Here is a 19,126-nt window from a genome sequence, read left to right on the forward strand (position 1 = left end):
TTAAGGACTACTATCTTAGAATATAACCACACTTTGAAAGCGAAAAGTGAAAGTGTTTGTTGCTCAGTCCTGTCCGACTCTTTGGGACTCCATGGGCTATAGCCCGCCAGGCTCCTCTGTCCACAGAATTCTCCAGGCAAGAATACTAGAGTGGATAGCCATTCCCTTCTCCAGGGGATGTTCCTGACCCAGGGATGGAATCTGGGTCTCCTACATTGCAAGTGGATTCTTTACCGTCTGAGCCATCAGGGAAGTCTATAACCACACTTCACAGAATCTAAAACACCAACTATTGTTAAGACATACCACATAGCACAAAGCTTGCCACTTAAAGTATGACATGCCACTGACTGACTGTCAGACAGAGTCAGTCTCAGAGCTGTAAAAATGTGGTCAATGTGTAGCTGGAATTGATGATTTACAGTAGGTATAAATAAATTACATATAAATCGTGTTCATTTACTCACACGGTCAATGTGAAAGCTAAATTTAAGTGATGTGGCAGCAATGGCTTTATATAAAGGCCAGCTTCCAGGTACTTGGCAGCCAACAAGTGCCAGCTGAGGGGTTCTGTCCTGAGTCTCCTAACCTTCCTTCCACATGTTAATGTTTGCATTTCCTGAGCCGCTGCCAAGCACAGTGCTGAGCGCTGTACATGCATAATCTCATTTAATCCTGACAAAGGTCCCCCACAGTAGGTATTATTCTCCTACTCCAGAGAAGGAGAAACTGAAGCTCAGGGAAGTTCAGTGACTTGCCCAAAGTCATACAACTAATACATGAAGCGGGTCAGATGGGCTGACTTCAAAGTCCATGCTCATTCTACTCTAGAATTTCCTGGAATTAGAGCATTTTCAGAATTGAGAGGGATTTAGAGATCACTGCATCCCCATTCAAGAATCCCCTTGAGGTTTCCCTGGTGGCTCAGTGGTAAAGAATCTACCTACCAATGTAGGAGACACAGGTTCAATCCCTGATCATGGAGGATTCCACGTGCATTGGAGCAACTAAGCCCATGTGCCACAACTACTGAGCCTGTGCTCTAGAGCCTGGGAAACACAACTATTGAGCCCACATGCCCTAGAGCCGATGCTCTGCAACAAAAGAAGCGACTGCAACAAGAAGCCTGCGAATGCAACCAGAGAGTAGCCCCTGCTCGCCCCAAATAGAGAAAGTCTGTGCACAGCAGCAAAGACCAGCACCACCAAAAATAAATAAATTTTTTTAAAATAGAGCTATCCAGACAGGTTAGATTTTTAATTTGTTGCCCATGGTTAATTTCCACAAAGAACCTTCTCCTAGAGCTCTGGGCTTCTTGCTGTTCTCTACGTTTAGGACTTTGAAGGAAACAAAACATTCCCCTATTTTAGCACTGGGAAGTGTAGAGTCGTAACCTTTGAACCACCAGGGAAGCCCCTGAGAAGCTTTTTTTTTTAAATGCAGATTCTTGGAGCCCTCCTTCAAGGTATTTTATGTAGTGGATCTGGAATGAGGCCCGGGAATCTGCATTTTTTAAAAGTACACCAGGTGACCTGGATACATGGGCAGTTTACAAACCTTTCATATAATCTTATGAAACCTTAGATACCATTGTTGGAAGAAGAATTTGAGCCTCATCAAGGAAGCAGGGACTTCTCCACAAAAGAGGAACAATGTTACATTGGTCAGAATAATCCAACACTGAGACAGGAAAACAAAACCCACAGGAAACCCATATAAACCTCTGAACCTGACCTGTTTGGTCAGGGTGCGGTGGAGCCAATTCCTCTCATCAACCAACTCTCAGACCAGATCCAAACCCAGGCGTCATCAGGAAGGAAGACATCATCACTGGTTAAGATGTGATGTGTTCCCAGGCCTAACCTAAAATGTCTGTCTCTTAAGGTGGTTCCACCCCATGTCTCTGCCTTCTCATCAGCTTCTCTAAGATTCAGAGAGTGGAAGCTAAGGGCTTATCCCTAATGAATCAGCCCCAGAAAATTTACATGAAGAGATATGAGTTTCCTGTTAAGGTCGGGGGAAGGAAGAGAAAAGAGGTCTGGATGCAAACCGAGGCTGGATGAGCACATGGCAGGCTTACTCTTGGGGGTGCTGAAGCATTCAATGGGGTGGGGTGTCAGTTTCCAAACAACTAAAGTAAACTTCAAAGTTCTACTCAGTTTTCTAATTCGGCAAATCTCAAGTCCACTGAGATTTCATGCCAGCCTCTGGTCTGAAGTATGTAGCGCAGCAGTGTCCGATAGAACTTTCTAAAATGATGGAAATGTTCTAGATCTGCAGCATCCAATATGGTAACCACCATCGACATGTACCTGTTAAGCACTTGAAGCATGGCTAGTGTGACTGAGGAAATAAATTTTTGATCTTATTTTAATTTCAATTTAAAAAACCAATGTGGTTAGTGGCTACCATATTAGACATTGCATTTCAACCTTGTCTTGAACTTTGTGGTCACAGTTGCCTATTCAACACCAGCCTTTAGAAAAGCATCAAAGGCCAAAGCATGAGAAGATAAAATGTATCATGAGAGACCACCATGAGGGACCCCCACAGAAGTCAGCAGCTGCCCAGTGTTCTTGGCGACCTTAAAGATAAAGAGAAATGACTTCAGGGATAAAGCTAGCAACTGTGAAGATACTGATTTACTTACTTGCTTGTTTTACATTTTGATGGTGCAGTGTAGTGTATGGGCACTTAACCCCCCAATCAGAGATCGAATCTGTACCATCTGTGGTAGAAGCATGGAGTCTTGACCACTAGACTGTCAGGCAAGTCCCAAGATGCTAATGATTAACTCCCATCTCCAAATAACTGATCAGAGGGCAGTTGCAGGAAGTGTCACGGTTTCCTCCTACCTTCCCTCTGTGCCGGGTGTTATGACAGTGACAGTCTCTACTTTCTTACATCTCTTCCTCCATAGCTGTCACTCTCTTCTTATTGTATGTACGCTTCATTAACCCCCCTTTCACCAGCCAGTCCTGCTTCTATCATAGGCCCAAGGAATTGCACAATTTGGTCAATCTGGTCAACAGTAGTTTCGATGAGAACTCTGGATAGAACCAGTCATTGGGCTGACCTGATAACCCAGCAGAGCCCTGAGGAGACAGGATGAAAGGGCCCTCCCACTTTCTCTTCCACCTATGCATATGTCCTGTGATGGGGATTCTTCTGCCCATGTGCAAGTGTCAGGGAAACCACCCTACATACATACAAAATACAAAATCCAAGAGATGAGGAGAACTGTGGTTGGGGACAGTAGGGGTCCCTCCTCCAGTTACTCTTCAAGTGTTTATTGAGAGCCTCCTGGGTATCAGGCCCTGTGTTAGGCTCCTGATGTAGACAGAGAAATTCTCTCCTCTGTGGAACTTGAATCAAAAAGAACTACTATTTACTGAGTTTCTACCCCATAAGAGGGTCTCCACGTCTCATAATCCTCCTAGAAGGTAAATATCATCACTCCCATCTTATGGAAACTGACGTGGAAGCTCAGACTTGCCCAAGATCACCTTAGGCTAGGTGCTCTTTTTGCTCTTCCATACTGTCCTCCCTGTGAAGTCTTTCCTCTATTTATCCCTTGAAAAAAATGTCAAGCATTATTTCTTTAAAGCTTGTTCCCTTACCACTGGAGATTAAGGTGAATTGGTGACCTGGTGAGAAGGTGATCCATTTTTCAGGATCAAAGGCAAAAAGAAAGAATCACCGCCACCCAGAGCCAACAAGAAAATGGGGAATATCATAGTTCAGGGAAATATGTATTTCAGAGAAAACTTACCGGCCACCACACCATATTTCGTCCTGCCAGGAAGAAGCCTCCAACAGTCCCACGGTTAGTGGAAAACATGGCCTGGGGAGGAAGTGTCAAAAACTTAATAGAAAACCAGAACAGAGTAACCTTGCCAGCCAAGAGGACATCCCCTGTCTCCCCATTTACTTGCACTTTCTTCAACCTACTTTACTTTCTGAAACAATTCCACACTCTAGGACATCAGGTCACAGCTCGGTACCAGGAAGAATTTCCTTGCCACCAGGGTCATCCAGGAATGGAAATAGTGCTCCTGGGGGAAGTTTCTGCTGGAAGTTTTGGAGTCAAGCGCTGACAGTTTGGAGGCTTCCCAGGTGGCTCAGTGGTAAAGAGCCACCTGACAATGCAGGAGATGCAGGTTTGACCCCTGGGTCGGGAAGACCCCCTGAAGTAGGAAATGGCAACCCACTCCAGTATTCTTCCCCAGAAAATCCCATGGACAGAGGAGCCTGGTGGGCTAGAGTCCATAGTGTTGCAAAGAGTCGGACACAACTGAGCAACTGAGCACACACACATGCTGACAATTTATCAAGGTGATTTTGTAAAGTGGTTTAAACAAAAGATTTGAAAATAGGATGAAGAAGGTTGAACATGATCAAGTTAGGTCCTCACTTTATGAGAATATGTGAGGGACACTGTAACAGCAGTGCAAGTGGTGGTAAAGACCATGAAGAGGGTGTTCCCAGGAAGGACAGAGTCTTAGGGAGGGGTAAGGGTGAGATATTGGAAAGAGCATTGCCTTTGGCATCGAAAGTTCTGGGCTCTGGTCCCAGCCCTGGGGCTGATTCCTGAGTGGCTTCTAGTCACCCTCTCTGATCCTCGTCTGTTAAATAGAAAGGTTGGGCTCCCCCATTACGACTCGGGCATCCAACGATGCTGTTAATGCAAATGCTGCATAAAGCAGGGGTCGGTACATTTTTTTCCATTAAGAAAAAGGACATGTGACGTGAGCTTGTGCTCAGTCATGTCCAACTTTTTGCAATCCCATGGACTGTAGCTCCCAGGCTCCTCTGTGCATGGGATTTTCCAGGCAAGAATACTGGAGTAAGTTGCCATTTCCCCCTCCAGAGGGATCTCCTCAACCCAGGGATTAAACCCCTCATCTCCTGCATCAGCAGGCAGATTCTTTACCACTGAGCTACCTTGGAAGCTCTAAGAAAAAGGGCCAGGTAGTAAATAGGCTTTGTGGGATATATATGATCTCCACTACATATTCTTTTTGTTTGATTTGGTTTTTTACAACCCCTGAAAAGCATTTTTTAAAAAATCTTAACTTGTAAGCCATATAAAAATAGGCTGTGGGCCAGATTTGGTCTATGGGCTGTAGTTTAGCAATGCCAACACAAAGGGTTTCAGGATATCTTAATGAAGTCTTCCAGAAGGAATAGTCAGTCGAAAAGGATACAAAACTCCCCATAGGAGGTGGTGAAAGACACATGGAACTATACCCTAAAAAAATAAGAAATTCAAGAAACTCAAGCCCAGATACTATTGGATGAGGCAGCATTTTCCAATGATTAAAAGGATTTTTAAAAAAAGAAAAAATACTGGAAGAGACAGGGATGGACAAAGGGATTCTGGCCTGGGTGCCTTTTCTAAGTTGGGGAAGCACAGTGGGCCTGGATGACTGTTTCTGCAGCCTAGAGATCACACAGGAGTCAGGATGTCCATCCCTGAGCCAAACCACTCTCGACACTCCGTTGGAAGAAAGAAACTTAAACTAGAAGAAAGCTAGCATGTTAAATGATCAGGGGGTCGGAGGCACTAACTAGTAGGGAAAGACTAACTGTAGACAAACACTAAGAGGCTCATTAGGCAGCATTTAACAATACAAGTAATACGAATTCACAGATAATTGAGAAGTGTAAACATCATAACCATCGGGACTGGCAGGGCTTTGGTTAGGGGAGTTGAGCTTATCAACAGTTGTCAGGGAAACAGGAGGTACCGCTAGCAAACGATGGATTCCCATCTCCCTTGCAGCACTTATTAATACAAGCTGGGGTGAGGGACGAAGGCAGGCAGGGTGAGAGAGCACACGGTGCCATGGAAAACTGAGAGTCGGCGACTCCCATGCATCTCAACCTTAGGCAAACCACAGTCACACAGAGCTTCCATTTCTTATTCTGTAAGATGAGGACTAGCATTCCTGCCCTCCTTGTGGCTTTTTGTGAGATGTCCTGCCCATCTGACCACTTTTGCCCATTTTACTTAAAAGAGCAAAAATCATTCAGGGTCTGACTCATACCCTGGAGAGCAAATGATAATATTAGGTTAGCCAAAAAGTTTGTTTGGGTTTTTCTGTAAGATATTGGAAAAACACAAATGAACTTCTTGGTCAACCCAATTATACCTTTTAAAGATTCTTAGAGTCCATAATGAGCTTTCAGATGCATCTCCCAGACCCTCACAGCCATTTATGAGGAGTCATAAGAACAGGTATGATTATACCCATTACACACCTGAATAAACTGAGACTGGACAGAGTTACCAACACTGAAAGAACACTGGAAGGTGTAGAAGCCAGTGGTAAACCTGAGAACCTTGGCCCCTGGCTGGACTTTCCAGAGTCTAAGAGGCTGAGGCTACTGAGCAAGAATCAGTCACATAGACCCCTTGTGACACTTAAGGCCTTCAGTCACATCTGGCTTCTTTTTAAATTACACTTTTCTTTTTAAAAATCAATACTTCCCTTTTTCTGTTAAATAAAAAAAAAAAGCACTCTATGACCATGAAGGGGTTAATGTCCACCCTCCTCTCCTCTAAGTCAAAAGATTTCAATCACCTGCTAGCACCTCAGCTTCCTGGCCTGCCACCCCCCCATGGAAGCCTTTGAGAGTGACTGGAAGATGTTCACACTTAAAACACCTGTCTTCCAGTTGCTGGGTGTGCCAGAGTCTGTCCCAAGTGAAATTTCCAAGTTCAGGACTGCTGAGAACAAGTTTCTCTGGTTTGGTGTGTCCCCAGAGTCCCAAGAGGGAGCCCAGTCATTTCCTTCTCCCCAGCCCAGCCCAGGCCACACTCCGACCTTCCTCCTCCTCCTCCTCTCCCTGGGCCCAGCTCCCCCAGCTCTCTCTCACTTCAGCCCCTGCACGGGCACTGAGCCTCTCCCAGGAGGGGCCGCCCCACAGCATCTGCAGCTGACAGGTGCTGTGTCCTTCCCGACCCACCTGTTTCTCTTCCATCTGACTAAAGGCGGGAGGTAGTCACCTCCCTGAGTCTCACTTCTCAGCCCTGGGACCCTCCTGCAGCTGCACGCGGGTCCTCTGCTTCCTCTCAAGCCCCCAGCCTCTCCAACCTCTCACTCTCCTTCTCTGCCCACTGGCCTGGAATGGGGGAGCCTCCCTGGACACTGACCAGCACCCCCTCCCTTCTGCTCACCCTTGCTTGCCCCCTCACCTCACATGGTGCCCCCTGAACTCCTCTCAGACGTTTCCAAGTGACTTCCACCTAGCTCCACATACCCTTCAGCCCACCCTCCCCTCCTCAGTCTTCACCAAGACCGTGGTTTCTCCGTGGGCCCCCTTCTCCCTCCCTCCTCTTGGCCCTTGCGCCCTCGAGCCCCGTGTTCCAGGACCCCCCACCTACCCACAGTCCGACAGCCATCACCACCACGAAGTAGATGACGATGACAGAGATGTCAGCCGCATTGCGGATGCGCTCATGGGCCTTGAGGGGCTCGGCGGTGGTCGTGGCCGGGGGGCTCCAGGTGCTACCGTCCATAGTGGCAGCTGCAACGTGTCCCTCCTGCCCGGGCTGTTGGTCCCTTATACAGCCTCCAGGTTAATGATCAGCCTGGGGGAGGGGACCTGTGGAGTCTGGCAGCAGGACTGTCGTGCAGGGGCCCCAGCGCTGGTCGGAGAGCAACTCTGAGTGCAGAATGAGGACAAGCTGGCAGAGCTATTGGCAGGAGTTGGGCGGGTAGGTAAAGGCTCTCCAGAGAGCGGGGTGGGGCCAGCCAGGGGGCGGTGCCCATGGAGCACAAAAGCCCGCTGTGCTCCCATCGCTGGGCACCCGGCAGCCTCGCCCGGCCTGCTGTGGGGCCACACCCAGGCCAGGGCTCCAGCGGCTCTCTTGAGGAGCCAGGCTGCCTGGTGCTGGGGACCTAGAAGCCTCAGGTCACCTGCCACCTGCCCGTGGACCAGTCTTGTGTTCTCCACAGACCTGGCTTCTCCATGTGTAAAAGGCATGCAGGACTGTCCCAGGAATCAGCCAAGTTCTTGGTCTCCATGGAGAACATTCTGGGGAAAATCAGAAGTTGCTGGATGTTGCTGAAGAAAATTCAGCACAGTGGCAGTATCTTAGCCAAAGGGATGACCACTCACCCATCCACCTTTCTGCCCCTCCCTCTACAACCTGCAGCCCCCTGCACACGGTTATCCCAACTCAAGGAGGGAGACACCGAGCCTGGGAAAGGGGAGCTATTTCCTTGCCCTGTACCTCACCCAGTGATGTTATTTGGGGCCCTTCCAAGCCAGGGAGGGAAGATGCTAGAGAATCCCTCCCAAGGATCTCACCAAACCCTGGCCCTCTCTGGGGCTCAGCCTGTCCACCTGGAAACACGTCTAATCTGGAAGTCAGGGCTCAGAAGAGAGAGGACAGTGAGAAGAGGCATGGCTCACCGAGGGCACGCAGCGAGCCAGTGACGGAGGTAACCATGCAGCCCAGGCCAACGCAGGCCTCGTTCAGAGCAGGGTTGGGGTGCTCTCAGGGGCTGGTGCTGGAAAATCCCGAGAAGGCACTCTAGAGAGGGCAGCCTTGCTGGGTGATGAGATGCTTAGAGTAGGGAAGGTCCACCCAAACCCTGCCAGGACGCTATGATGCCTCGGGCCCTCCCTGCCCACCAGACATCCAACCACTGCTTAAAGTCAAGCAGCCCATTCCTTTGCACCTCACTGCCTCCGAGGGCTACTCCCCTCCTGTCCCTCCAGTGCCTGTTCGTCCCCCCTTCCCCATCTGTTCCCCAGGATGATAAACTCTGTGAGGCTATGTCCAAGGCCCATCATAATACCTGTCCACCACGTGTGTACCTATGGTACGTGTGTCCCTGATTTTTGTTGGTGTTGATGTGTGGCAGAAACCAACACAACATTGTAAAGCAATTATCCCCCAATTAAAGAAATAAATAAACAGTGAAAAAAATAATACCTGTCCACAGGAAAAAGAAGTTCCCCATCTGGGGATCTTGGGAGCAGGGGCTCTTCACCATGGATGCCTCCCATGACTTAGAGCTCAGCCATCAGCCACAGTGTGGAGCCGCTCACCTTCAATCCATGTCTATCGGCTCCCGCATTGAGCAAAGATTTTTTCACCTGGCTCTGTGCCAAGCAGAGTCCTTGCCCTCAGGGAACTTCCAGTCTAATCTGGAAGTGAACCCCCACACCCGAGGAAAAGTCCAGCATTGAGCCCCCAGCTGCAGGTAGCCAGCCCATGCCCAGTTCTAAAAGTGAAGTCTGTGGAAATGAGAAAACTTAAAATGTGAGTGGGAGGTAGGCTCAGAAATGTTAATGGACCTCAGGGGGGACACAGCTGTTCTTTGACTCTTTCTAGGGCAGCAGAACATAGGTGGCCAGAAGAGGTAAGGCGCGGGTGGCAGCCAGGGAGAGACAGAGAATGCACTCATTCATTTATTCATTCATTCATTCTTGCAAAAAAAAAGCAGCTTCTGTGTGCCAGGTCATTGATGACACTGGGGTTACAGCTATGAATGAGACTCCCAGGGTTCTTGCCCTTCTCACAGGGTTTCCAGCCCAGTAGCGGAAACAGACTGTCAGCAAAGATGAGACAAATACTTCTAAAATTAGCACAGTGATGTGTGCTTTGCAAGAGAAGTACTAATGCTCCAAATATCTAGCAAGGATTTTGACCCGGGAATGAGTTGAGGTTGCGGGAAGGTCTGGTTTGGGCAGGACCCTGAAACAGAAGGAATGAGTCACGTGAGACAGGAGTGAGGGATGTGCCAGGAGAGGGCAAGCATGGTGACGGAGGAAGAGGATTCATCTACAGTGTGTAAGGAGTCACCAGCTGGGACTGGAGATAAAAAATAAACTAAAGGCATGTCATCAGCAAGCAATCCCCACCACGGCTATCCCCAAGCTTACTGAGGTCCTTTTGCAATTTCTCTTCCTCACTGGTCTTGAACAAATTAAGCCCAAGAAAACAGTATGGAGGTTTCTCAAAAAATTAAAACTAGAACTACCATATAAACCAGCAATCCCATTTCTGGGAATATATCCAAAGGAAATAAAAACACTGTGTCAAAGAGATATCTGTACTCCTGTGTTCGTAGCGGCATTATTTGCAACAACCAAGACATGGAAACAGCCTAAGCACCCACTGATGGATGAATGCATGAAGAAGGTGTGATATATATCATATGATGGAATGTTATTCAGCCATACAAAAAGAAGGACATCTGGCCATTTGCAACACCATGAAGGAATCTTAATGGCCTTGTGCTAAATGAAATGTCAGGCATGGAAAAACAATTGCTGCGTGATCTTACCTACACTCTAAAAATAAGGAAACTCATAGAACCAAAAAGTAGCATGGTAGTTGCCAGAGGCCGGGGGTGGAGGAAATGGTGGAGACATTGGTCAAAGGATATAAGTTCTAAGATTAATAAATTCTGGAAATTGAAAGCACAGTGTGGTGATTATAGTTAACAGTACTTTATTGGAAGTTGCTAAGAGATCTTAAGTGTTCTTATCACAAAGAAAGAAGGAAAAAAAGGTAACTACGTGAGGTTAGTTAACTTGATGGCGGTAATCATTTCACACTGTATACACATTTTAAATCGTCACATAGTACACCTTTTAAAAAAGTCTTGTGGTACAACCTAATTTTTTTTTAATTTCCCCTGAACAGATGCTTTCAGAGGAAGAAAGTATGATGCACCATTTGCCTTCACAGCCGGCCAGAGCTGCTGAGTCACTGCTCATTGGTGAGGATCCTATTCACCTCTCTCCTGGCCTCCCTGTTGCCAACAAAAACCAGGGTCTGGTCTTTTAAAAGGACCTTGTTACCAGAACCTCAGAGAAAAAAGCAGGCCAACCAACCTGACATGGGGAAGATGAGGCTAATGAAGAAAGACAGATGTGAGAGCACGAAGCAGAACCCACCTGAATCCACACAGGTTCACAACCTCTGGTCAGATTGGGGTCTTAAGTTTGAAAAGTCAGGTGCTCACAGGTTCACAGCTAAACCTGACTGTTGGAGAAAAATATTCAAATGACTCAGATTGCTAAGCTAGATCTACAGATGGCCAAGGAGAGACCCAAGATTTGGAGGGTTGTTGTTTTGGTTATTTCATCACTAAGTCATGTCTGACTCTTTTTGTGAACCCATGGACTGTAAACCCACCAGGTTTCTCTGTCCATGGGATTTCCCAGGCAAGAATACTGGAGTGGGTTGCCGTTTCCTTCTCCAGGAGATCTTCCCAACTCAGGGATCGAACCAGAGTCTCCCGAGAACCCTGCAAAAAAGGCGGGTTCTTTACCACTGAGCCACCTGGGAAGCCCTCATTATTAAATGTGAATTGTCCCGTCTCCTCTCCTCTGCCTGCCTCCTCACTGCTCATCTGTGCAGGTCTCACAAGAGTCCAACCTGCTCCTGCCAGCCAGGAAGGCCCTCCCCAGCAGGCCCTTCCATTCCTCGCTCAGTGAGGACCCCATGGTGGGATGGCCGGCTCCTGAGCACTTGTCACACAGCAAAGTCGACAGCCTTGATGGGGAGGCCGTGAGTTTGAGAGGGTGTCTGGGGAGGGGACCCATGTGTCTACCCGGAATCTCAGCTCAGCCATCACCAGCGGCAGACCATGGACAGCTCATAGGCATCTGTGACTCCCATTTGAGGAGAGACAAAGGACAGTCAGACAAGCACTGTCTTATGTACCTATGAGGTGCAAATGAGATGTGAAGAGGCCTGTTGACAATGAAAGGGTGAAAGCGAGGGACGGAGGGGGCTACCGTGATTTTTCTCTCCTTTACCTTTTCCCGGTTATAAGCACAGGTATAAGAATCAGGTTGTTGATTAGTCTAAGTGTTAGTTTCCTCAGTCTGGAATTACCACAAACTCAGTTGTAAATTACCACAAAACAGAAATTGGATTTCCCTGGTGGTCCAGTGCTTGAGAGTTCACCTACCAATGCAGGGGACACAGGTTCACGCACTGGTCTGGGAAGACTCCACATGCCGCAGGGCAACTAAGCCTGTGTGCCGCAACTACAGAGACTGTGTCCTAGAGCCCATGAGTCACAACATGAGAAGCCCACGCAAAACAACTACAGTGGTCCCCACTCAACGAACGCAGCTAGGGAGAGCCCAGCGTGCAGTAGTCAAGACCCAGCACAGCCAAATAAAATTAAATTAAATTGTTTAAAAAGACATGTATATTATCTAGGGTGAAACAGATCATCAGCCCCGGTTGGATGCATGAGACAAGTGCTCAGGCCTGGTGCACTGGGAAGACTCAGAGGGATCGGGTGGGGAGGGAGGTGGGAGGGGGGAACGGGATGGGGAACACATGTAAATCCATGGCTGATTCAGGTCAATGTATGACAAAAACCACTACAATATTGTAAAGTAATTAGCCTCCAACTAATAAAAATAAATGGAAAAAAAAAAAGCAAATCTATTCTCTCACTGTTATGGAAGGCAGAAGTTCAAAATCAGTTTTACTGGCCTGAAATCAAGGTGTCAACAGGGCCACTCTATTGAGGTTTGAGGGGAGGGTCCTTCCTCGCCTCTTCCAGCTTCCAGTGGCTGCCAGCATTCCTTGCTTGTGGCTATACCACTCTAATCTCTACCCCTGTCTCTTTGGGTGTGTGAGTGGTTAAATACACATGGCATAAAATTTACCATTTTAACTATTTTAAAGTGTATAGTTAGTGGCACTCAGTACATTCACATTGTTGTACAACCGTCACCACCATCTATCTTCAGAACTTTTCATTTTCTCAGAATGAAGCTCTGTACCCACTAAACAGTAACTCCCCATTCCCTCCTCCCCCAGCCCCTGGATATCACCATTGTACTTTCTGTCTCTATGAACTTGACTACTCTAGGGTCCTCGTGTAAGTGGGATCATACTGTCTGCCTCCAACTTCATATTGCCTTCTCTTCTGTGTTTGTCTGCCAGACCTCCCTCTCTCTCCCTCTCCTTCACAAAAACATTTGTGATGGCATTTAGGGTCCACCAGAATTACCTAAGATGATGTATCTTTATCTCAAGCTCCTTAACTTAATCACAACTGCTAAGACCCTTCTTTCAAATAAGGTAGCATTGACAGGTTCCAAGGTTAAGACCTGTTACCTCTAGGTGGCCATCATTTGAACCACTGCAATCAGCGATGGTGAAGAAGTCTGAATGTGGAAAGCGTTGATGTACCGAGACTGAATTCCCCTAAAACTGATGTTTCTTGCTGAATTTATGATTCACTTTTCTATCTGAAACGTGATTCTCTTTCTTGTCCAATCCCTGCTCCCCTAAGGATTGAGGAATATCAAAGAAAAGCTAGCTTAAAACTCAGTATTAGAAAAACTAAGATCATGGCATCCGGTCCTATCACTTCATGGCAAATACTAATAGAAAGGGTAAAAAATGGAAGCAATGACAGATTTTATTTTCTTGGGCTCCAAAATCACTGTAACAGTGACTGCAGCCATGAAATTAAAGGATTTTTGCTCATTGGAAAGAAATCTTTGACAAACCTAGACAGCATATTAAAAATCAGAGACATCACTTTGCACATATGCAAGGTACATATAATCAAAGCTATGTTTTTCCAGTAGTCATGTATGGATGTGAGAGCTGGATCATAAAGAAGGCTGAGTGTTGAAGAACTGATGCTTTCAAATTGTGGTGCTAGTGAAGACTCTTGAGAGTCCCTTGGATAGCAAGAAGATCAAACCAGTCAATCCTAAAGGAAATCAACCGTGAATATTCATTGGAAGGACTAATGTTGAAGCTGAAGCTCCAATACTTTGGCTACCTAATGTGGAGAGCCAGCTCATTGGAAAAGACCCTGATGCTGGGCAAGACTAAGGTCAAAAGAAGAAGGGAGCAACAGAGGATGAGATGGTTAGATAGCATCACTGACTCAATGGACATGAATCTAAGCAACCTTCAGGAGATAGTGAGGGATGGGAACCTGACATGCTGCAGTTCATGGGGTCACAAAGAGTTACATACAACTTAGTGACTGAACAACAACAACAAAGAAAGAGGGGACTGAAACCAAGCAGAACCCTGCAGGGCCTTCCTGAGTACAAGTCCCACCATGTCCCCTACTTTTTGTTTGGTCTTCCTCAATAGACTTCCCTAGTAGCCCAGACAGTAAGGAATCTGCCTGCAATGCAGGAAACCTGGGTTTGATCCCTGAGTTGGGAAGATCCCTTGGAGAAGGGAATGACAACCCACTCCAGTATTCTTGCCTGGAAAATTTCATGGTCAGAGGAGCTACAGTCTACGGGGTTGCAGAGTCAGACACGACTGAGTAACTAACACTTTCATTTTCACTTCAAGTTCCAAAGAGCAGACATAAGCATTTAACAAATAGAACAATGGTCGAAGGACTCCTAGGTCCTCCTGAAGAGACACAGATAACAATCTGATTCATACCTTTGAGTTGTTCTGCAGAAACTAAGACACCGCCCCCCAATGGTGATTACATGCTGACCACAAGCACGTAGACCCCAGACTGGCTGGAACCAGAAGGTTGATAATGAAGATTCCTGAAACATCACCCTGTTACCTCACCACCAACCAATCAGACTAATGTCCATGAGCTGATCCCTCCCGGGAGCACCCTACAAACCTCCCCTCAAAGTTGCCTTAAAAAAACCCTTGCCTGAAAGGCACTGAGCCACCCAGGTCTCTCATCAATAACCCGCATTCTCCTTACCTGGTGCCCTGCAAATTGATGCTGCACTTGGCTTCACCACAACCTGATGAGTAGGTTGCCTTTGCTGAGCTGAGCAAGCAGACCCAAGTTCAGTTTGGTAACAGGAGGAAGCAGGCTTGAAGCTGCTTCAGGAAGGGCAGGGAGGGGAGGAGGGAGTTGCTGGAGGGATAAGTCCAGACCCAGGGGTAAATGTCAAAAAGCTGCCAGGAGAAGAGGTGAAGATGAATAGAAGAGTTGGGAGAGGGAACCAGTGAGTTGGCCTCAGCTGTCCACCCCTCTCTCCTGAACTACTGTCTGGGCCCAGGGGGAGCAGGGGCAGAATGGAAAGCTGAAAGGGACAAAGTGCTCCTGACTCTCACTCTAAAGCTAAAGTCAGCAGGTGTTGACCTCTTGTGGTCTCCATCCCAGCATCAGAGCCCTGGCTAGGCCTCTGTCATGCTGGGTGACCTTGGGCAAGCATCCTACGTCATCTGAGAATCACCTCTACAGAGGGAGGTGGCAGCTGCATGCACTCAATGCCACTGAATTTTTCACTACAAAATGGTTAATTTTATATTATGTAAATTTCACTCCAATCTTTTAAAAACCCATGCACAAGGTTACAGGTCTGGAGATCATAAAAATTTAATTCCCCAGGCAGATTATTTCTCCCCAACCTATCGGCTGATCCTAAAAGTTTCAAGAGCTTCATTCATTTGTCCAACAAGTCATTTGAGCAAAATGAAAAGGTGAATTTATTTCTCCATCAAAAGAATTCTCTTTGCCATCTAATGGCTGGTCCTGATCATCCTACATTGAGAAGCTCCATTCACGGATTCATTCATTCAAACTATCCATTGTATGGCAGGTATTAGGGGTTACAGACTTGAATAGGATACAATCTTTGCAGTAAACACAAGAGTGTAGATATCTCTTTGAGGTATGTATTTCATGTCCTTAAAATGAATACCCAGAAGTGGGATTGCTGAATCACATAGTATTCTATTTTTAATTTTTTTAATATCTTCCATACTGTTTTTCCATGATGGTCACACCAATTTACATTCCTACCAACTCCACATCCTTGCCAGTTGTTGTTATCTCTTGTCTTTTTGATGATAGTCAGTCATTCCAAAACGTATGAGATGTGGTTTTCATTTGCATTTTCCTGATGATTAGTGATCTTGAACACCTTTTCATGTACTGAATGACTCCTCAAATATTGTTTGCATTTCTTCCATTTTGGGGGTATTAAATGATAACTGTGTGAAATGATGAATATGTTAATAAATTTGATCATGGTAATCATTTATAATGTATCCATATATCAAATCATCACATTATACACCTTAAACATATACAATTTTGTCAGTTACATCTCAACAAAGTGAGTGGGGAAGAAAATACTAGCCAAAAAAGAAAAAAAGACACAAATTCTGCCTTGGGGCCCTCCCAGTCCATCAAGGAAAGTTTACATCCAACATGCATGTGCTGTTCCCTATGCAAGGAGGCCTTTTTCCCTGCTCTTCACCTGGCTAACTCTTAATTCTTTATCTCAGCTTAAATTTCTTCCAAGAATTTTCTTGACCTGCACCCTACCCCTAGCCTAAAAGCTCTTTGAGAACCCTGTTCTCAGTTCCTATTCTTGCCTGTCCTGTCCTTGTCTCAATTTTCAATTGACTTTTAGTTGTATAACTATATATCTAGGGTTCCCTCTAGACTATGAGTTTCATGTGGGTAGCCCCAGTATTTCTTGGCCATTCCTGTGCCTAGGACTGGGGCTGAGATATAGTAAATGCTCAATAAATATTACCTGGACAAAATGAATGAATTAAAATAATGAACACAAAAAATTATAACATGACAGATGATGAGGCAAGGTGAGGTAGATCAGGCTTAATTTTGTCCCACTAAAGGGTGCAGAGGGGACAGAAGAAACCCTCAACAAGGGGCTATTTGCACTGAGTGCTCAGGGAAGGTGCGTGTTTGCTGACACGCACAACTTAAAAACCTCGGAAACACAAGAAACGGGCAACACTGACTGCCTTCAGGGAGAATATCTGGATGACTGGGAGACTTTATATATGCTCACACTGGAAACATGAGAATGTCTAATTAATTAGTTCAGTAGATAGTAAGAATGAGAGAGGGTACGAGGGAAAGAGGAAGAAGCCTACACTAGGATTGCTGAACATTCAAGTATTTGGGGGCCTCAGAGATCTTCCAACCTGGCTTCATAATATGTTCACTGACTCAAGAAATATATTTTGAGGGACTGCCCTGGGGGTCCAGTGTCTAAGACTCCACACTCCCAGTGCAGGGGGCCCGGGTTCAATCCTTGGTCAGGAAACTATTAACAGATCCCACATGCCACAACTAAGACCCAGCACAGCCAAACAAATAAATATTTTTTAAAAATAAAGAAAGAAAAGAAATATATGTGGAGGGTCTTATATACCCCTGGCACTGCTCTGGGTGCTGCAAATAGCAAGATGCAAAGATGCAGGAGTACAGAATCTAATAGGGAAAAGACCTTCTAGTGAGAAACTGAGGCCCAGAGAAAACAGGACCTCGTCAAGATCGCCCAGATTGCTGGTGGAAGAGCTGGGGCTGAAACCCAGGTCTGCAGGTTCCTGCTTGGTTTTATTATCTACCCTGGGATTAAAGTACAGTGAAGCAAATGGACTTAATTACCCAGGCAATGCTTGCAAGTGTAAAAATAAGTGAACCACAAAACTGGCTTCCCAGAAAGAGTTTTCATCTCCTACACATGCTTTCTAGTGGTCGTAGTCACCGCCAACCCATAAAAGATTTCCCAATATGATCTTCAGCCTTCATTCACACTAACAGTATTTGTTGTTTAGTCACTCAGTCGTGTCTGACTCTTTTGTGACCCCATGGACTGTAGCCTGCCAAACTCCTCTGTCCATGGGATTTCCCAGGCAAGAATACTGGAGTGGGTTGCCATTTCCTAGGAGTCATTATAAATAAATACTAATACACACACACACACACCCCTTTCCAAATGATGATTCATTTGTCCTTGTTGAGACACCAAAAATGCTAAGACAAAGTAATAAAGCATAGACTCAGCTAAAGAAAGATCTTCTGTCTGAGCAAAAGGAAAGACCTAACCCACAGTCAAGTATACCTGATCCCTGGGATTTTTTTAAGGGTCTTCACCAAGCTCTTCAATAGGTTTTTTCCAAGTTTGGAAAATCCTACCAGGAGGCAAGAAAAGAAGAGCATCACTCTCATTACATTGAATAACAAGGATGTAATCATCAGTGGCCTGGGGTTCAGCCTAATGTCTTAGGCTAACTTAAAGTATTATATATACATAAACATACAGCTGATTGACTTTGTTGTACAGCAGAAACTACACAACATTGTAAAACAACTATACTCCAATTAAAAAAGTATTATAGAACAGGTATAAAAATGAAATCATATATACACAAACACATATAAACATCCCCATAAACATAAACCCACATAGACATACACAAAAATATCAACTCCAAAGCACAGAGTAAAATTCTTAGTTGAAGAACCATCGATTCTAAATTGGCTACATTTAAAGAAAGAACTTCTTAAGTTCTTTAAGTTCAGGCTTCCCTGGTGGCTCAGTCGGTAAAGAATCTGCCTCCAATGCAGGAGACCTGGGTTCAATCCCCAGGTCGGGAAGATCCCCTGGAGAAGGGAATGGCAACCCACTCCAGTATCCTTGCATGGAGAATTCCGTGGACAGAGGAACCCCAGTCCATGGGGCTGCAAAGAGTTGGACACAACTGAGCAACTTTCACTCACTCAAAGAAAGAACCATTGGGATGTTACAAAATGCAAAATCCTGAAATCTCTGTCTTCCAAGTGATTCTATGATTGAAGGAGGACCTCCTGGTTGACCTTCCAGCTTTAATTTGGCTCTGACAGGTAGGTCGAATAAGGAATTGATCTTTGCTGAGACTGTAATTGATCTTTGCTGTTGGGTGAGAGGAGAAGGTCCAGGGTTGTGTTTGAAAAAAGTGGAGAAGGAAACTGAGATTTTTTTATTACAGATTTAGGACATGGATCCAACCATAAGGCCTTATTTTTAAGGGAGGGCCACCACAAAGCCCATTTGCTCTGCTAGCCAGCCAGCAATCATCACAGATCTTTGTTTACTCTCTTGTTTTCATTCATCCTGAGTCAATACCCACTTGTTCCCCATTTCCACTCCTTGTGAGAGCTTCATCTGATATTCTCCAAAGTCAAGTCAAAGTCATTGTTTCATGTGAAAGAACTATGAGCTTTTTGGGGCAAAGGCCTCTTCAAATCACCACTGTCATTAACATTGTGATTACACCCACATAGCCTTGATATGGGAGGGCTGCTTGTGCCTTCTTGGGCACCAGAAGTTGCTGGTGAGTGGCCTTGAGGGCCAGTTCTTTTAATACCTGAAT

The 19,126-nt window shown here is 45.9% G+C and overlaps 1 protein-coding gene and 1 non-coding gene across 2 annotated transcripts in view; one reads left to right on the forward strand and one right to left on the reverse strand.

Annotated features, from left to right (window-relative positions):
* The window catches only part of SLC5A1 (solute carrier family 5 member 1), a 50,720-nt gene extending 40,873 nt beyond the window's left edge, over window positions 1-9,847 (reverse strand). The window contains exons 1-4 of the mRNA XM_043901243.1: window positions 8,951-9,847; window positions 8,425-8,545; window positions 7,391-8,043; window positions 3,773-3,844 (exon numbers count right to left, since the gene is read on the reverse strand). Coding sequence (XP_043757178.1) covers window positions 3,773-3,844; window positions 7,391-7,525 — 207 coding nt within the window. The 5' untranslated portion in view covers window positions 7,526-8,043; window positions 8,425-8,545; window positions 8,951-9,847. The remainder of the gene's footprint in view (window positions 1-3,772; window positions 3,845-7,390; window positions 8,044-8,424; window positions 8,546-8,950) is intronic.
* Window positions 9,848-18,299: 8,452 nt separating this feature from the next.
* Window positions 18,300-18,371, forward strand: TRNAW-CCA. Its single transcript has one exon. It is a non-coding gene; the product is annotated as a tRNA-Trp (tRNA).
* The last annotated feature ends 755 nt before the right edge of the window (window positions 18,372-19,126 follow it).

This window comes from Cervus elaphus, chromosome 5 (genome assembly GCF_910594005.1).
Source record: "Cervus elaphus chromosome 5, mCerEla1.1, whole genome shotgun sequence".
Classification (NCBI taxonomy): domain Eukaryota; kingdom Metazoa; phylum Chordata; class Mammalia; order Artiodactyla; family Cervidae; genus Cervus; species Cervus elaphus.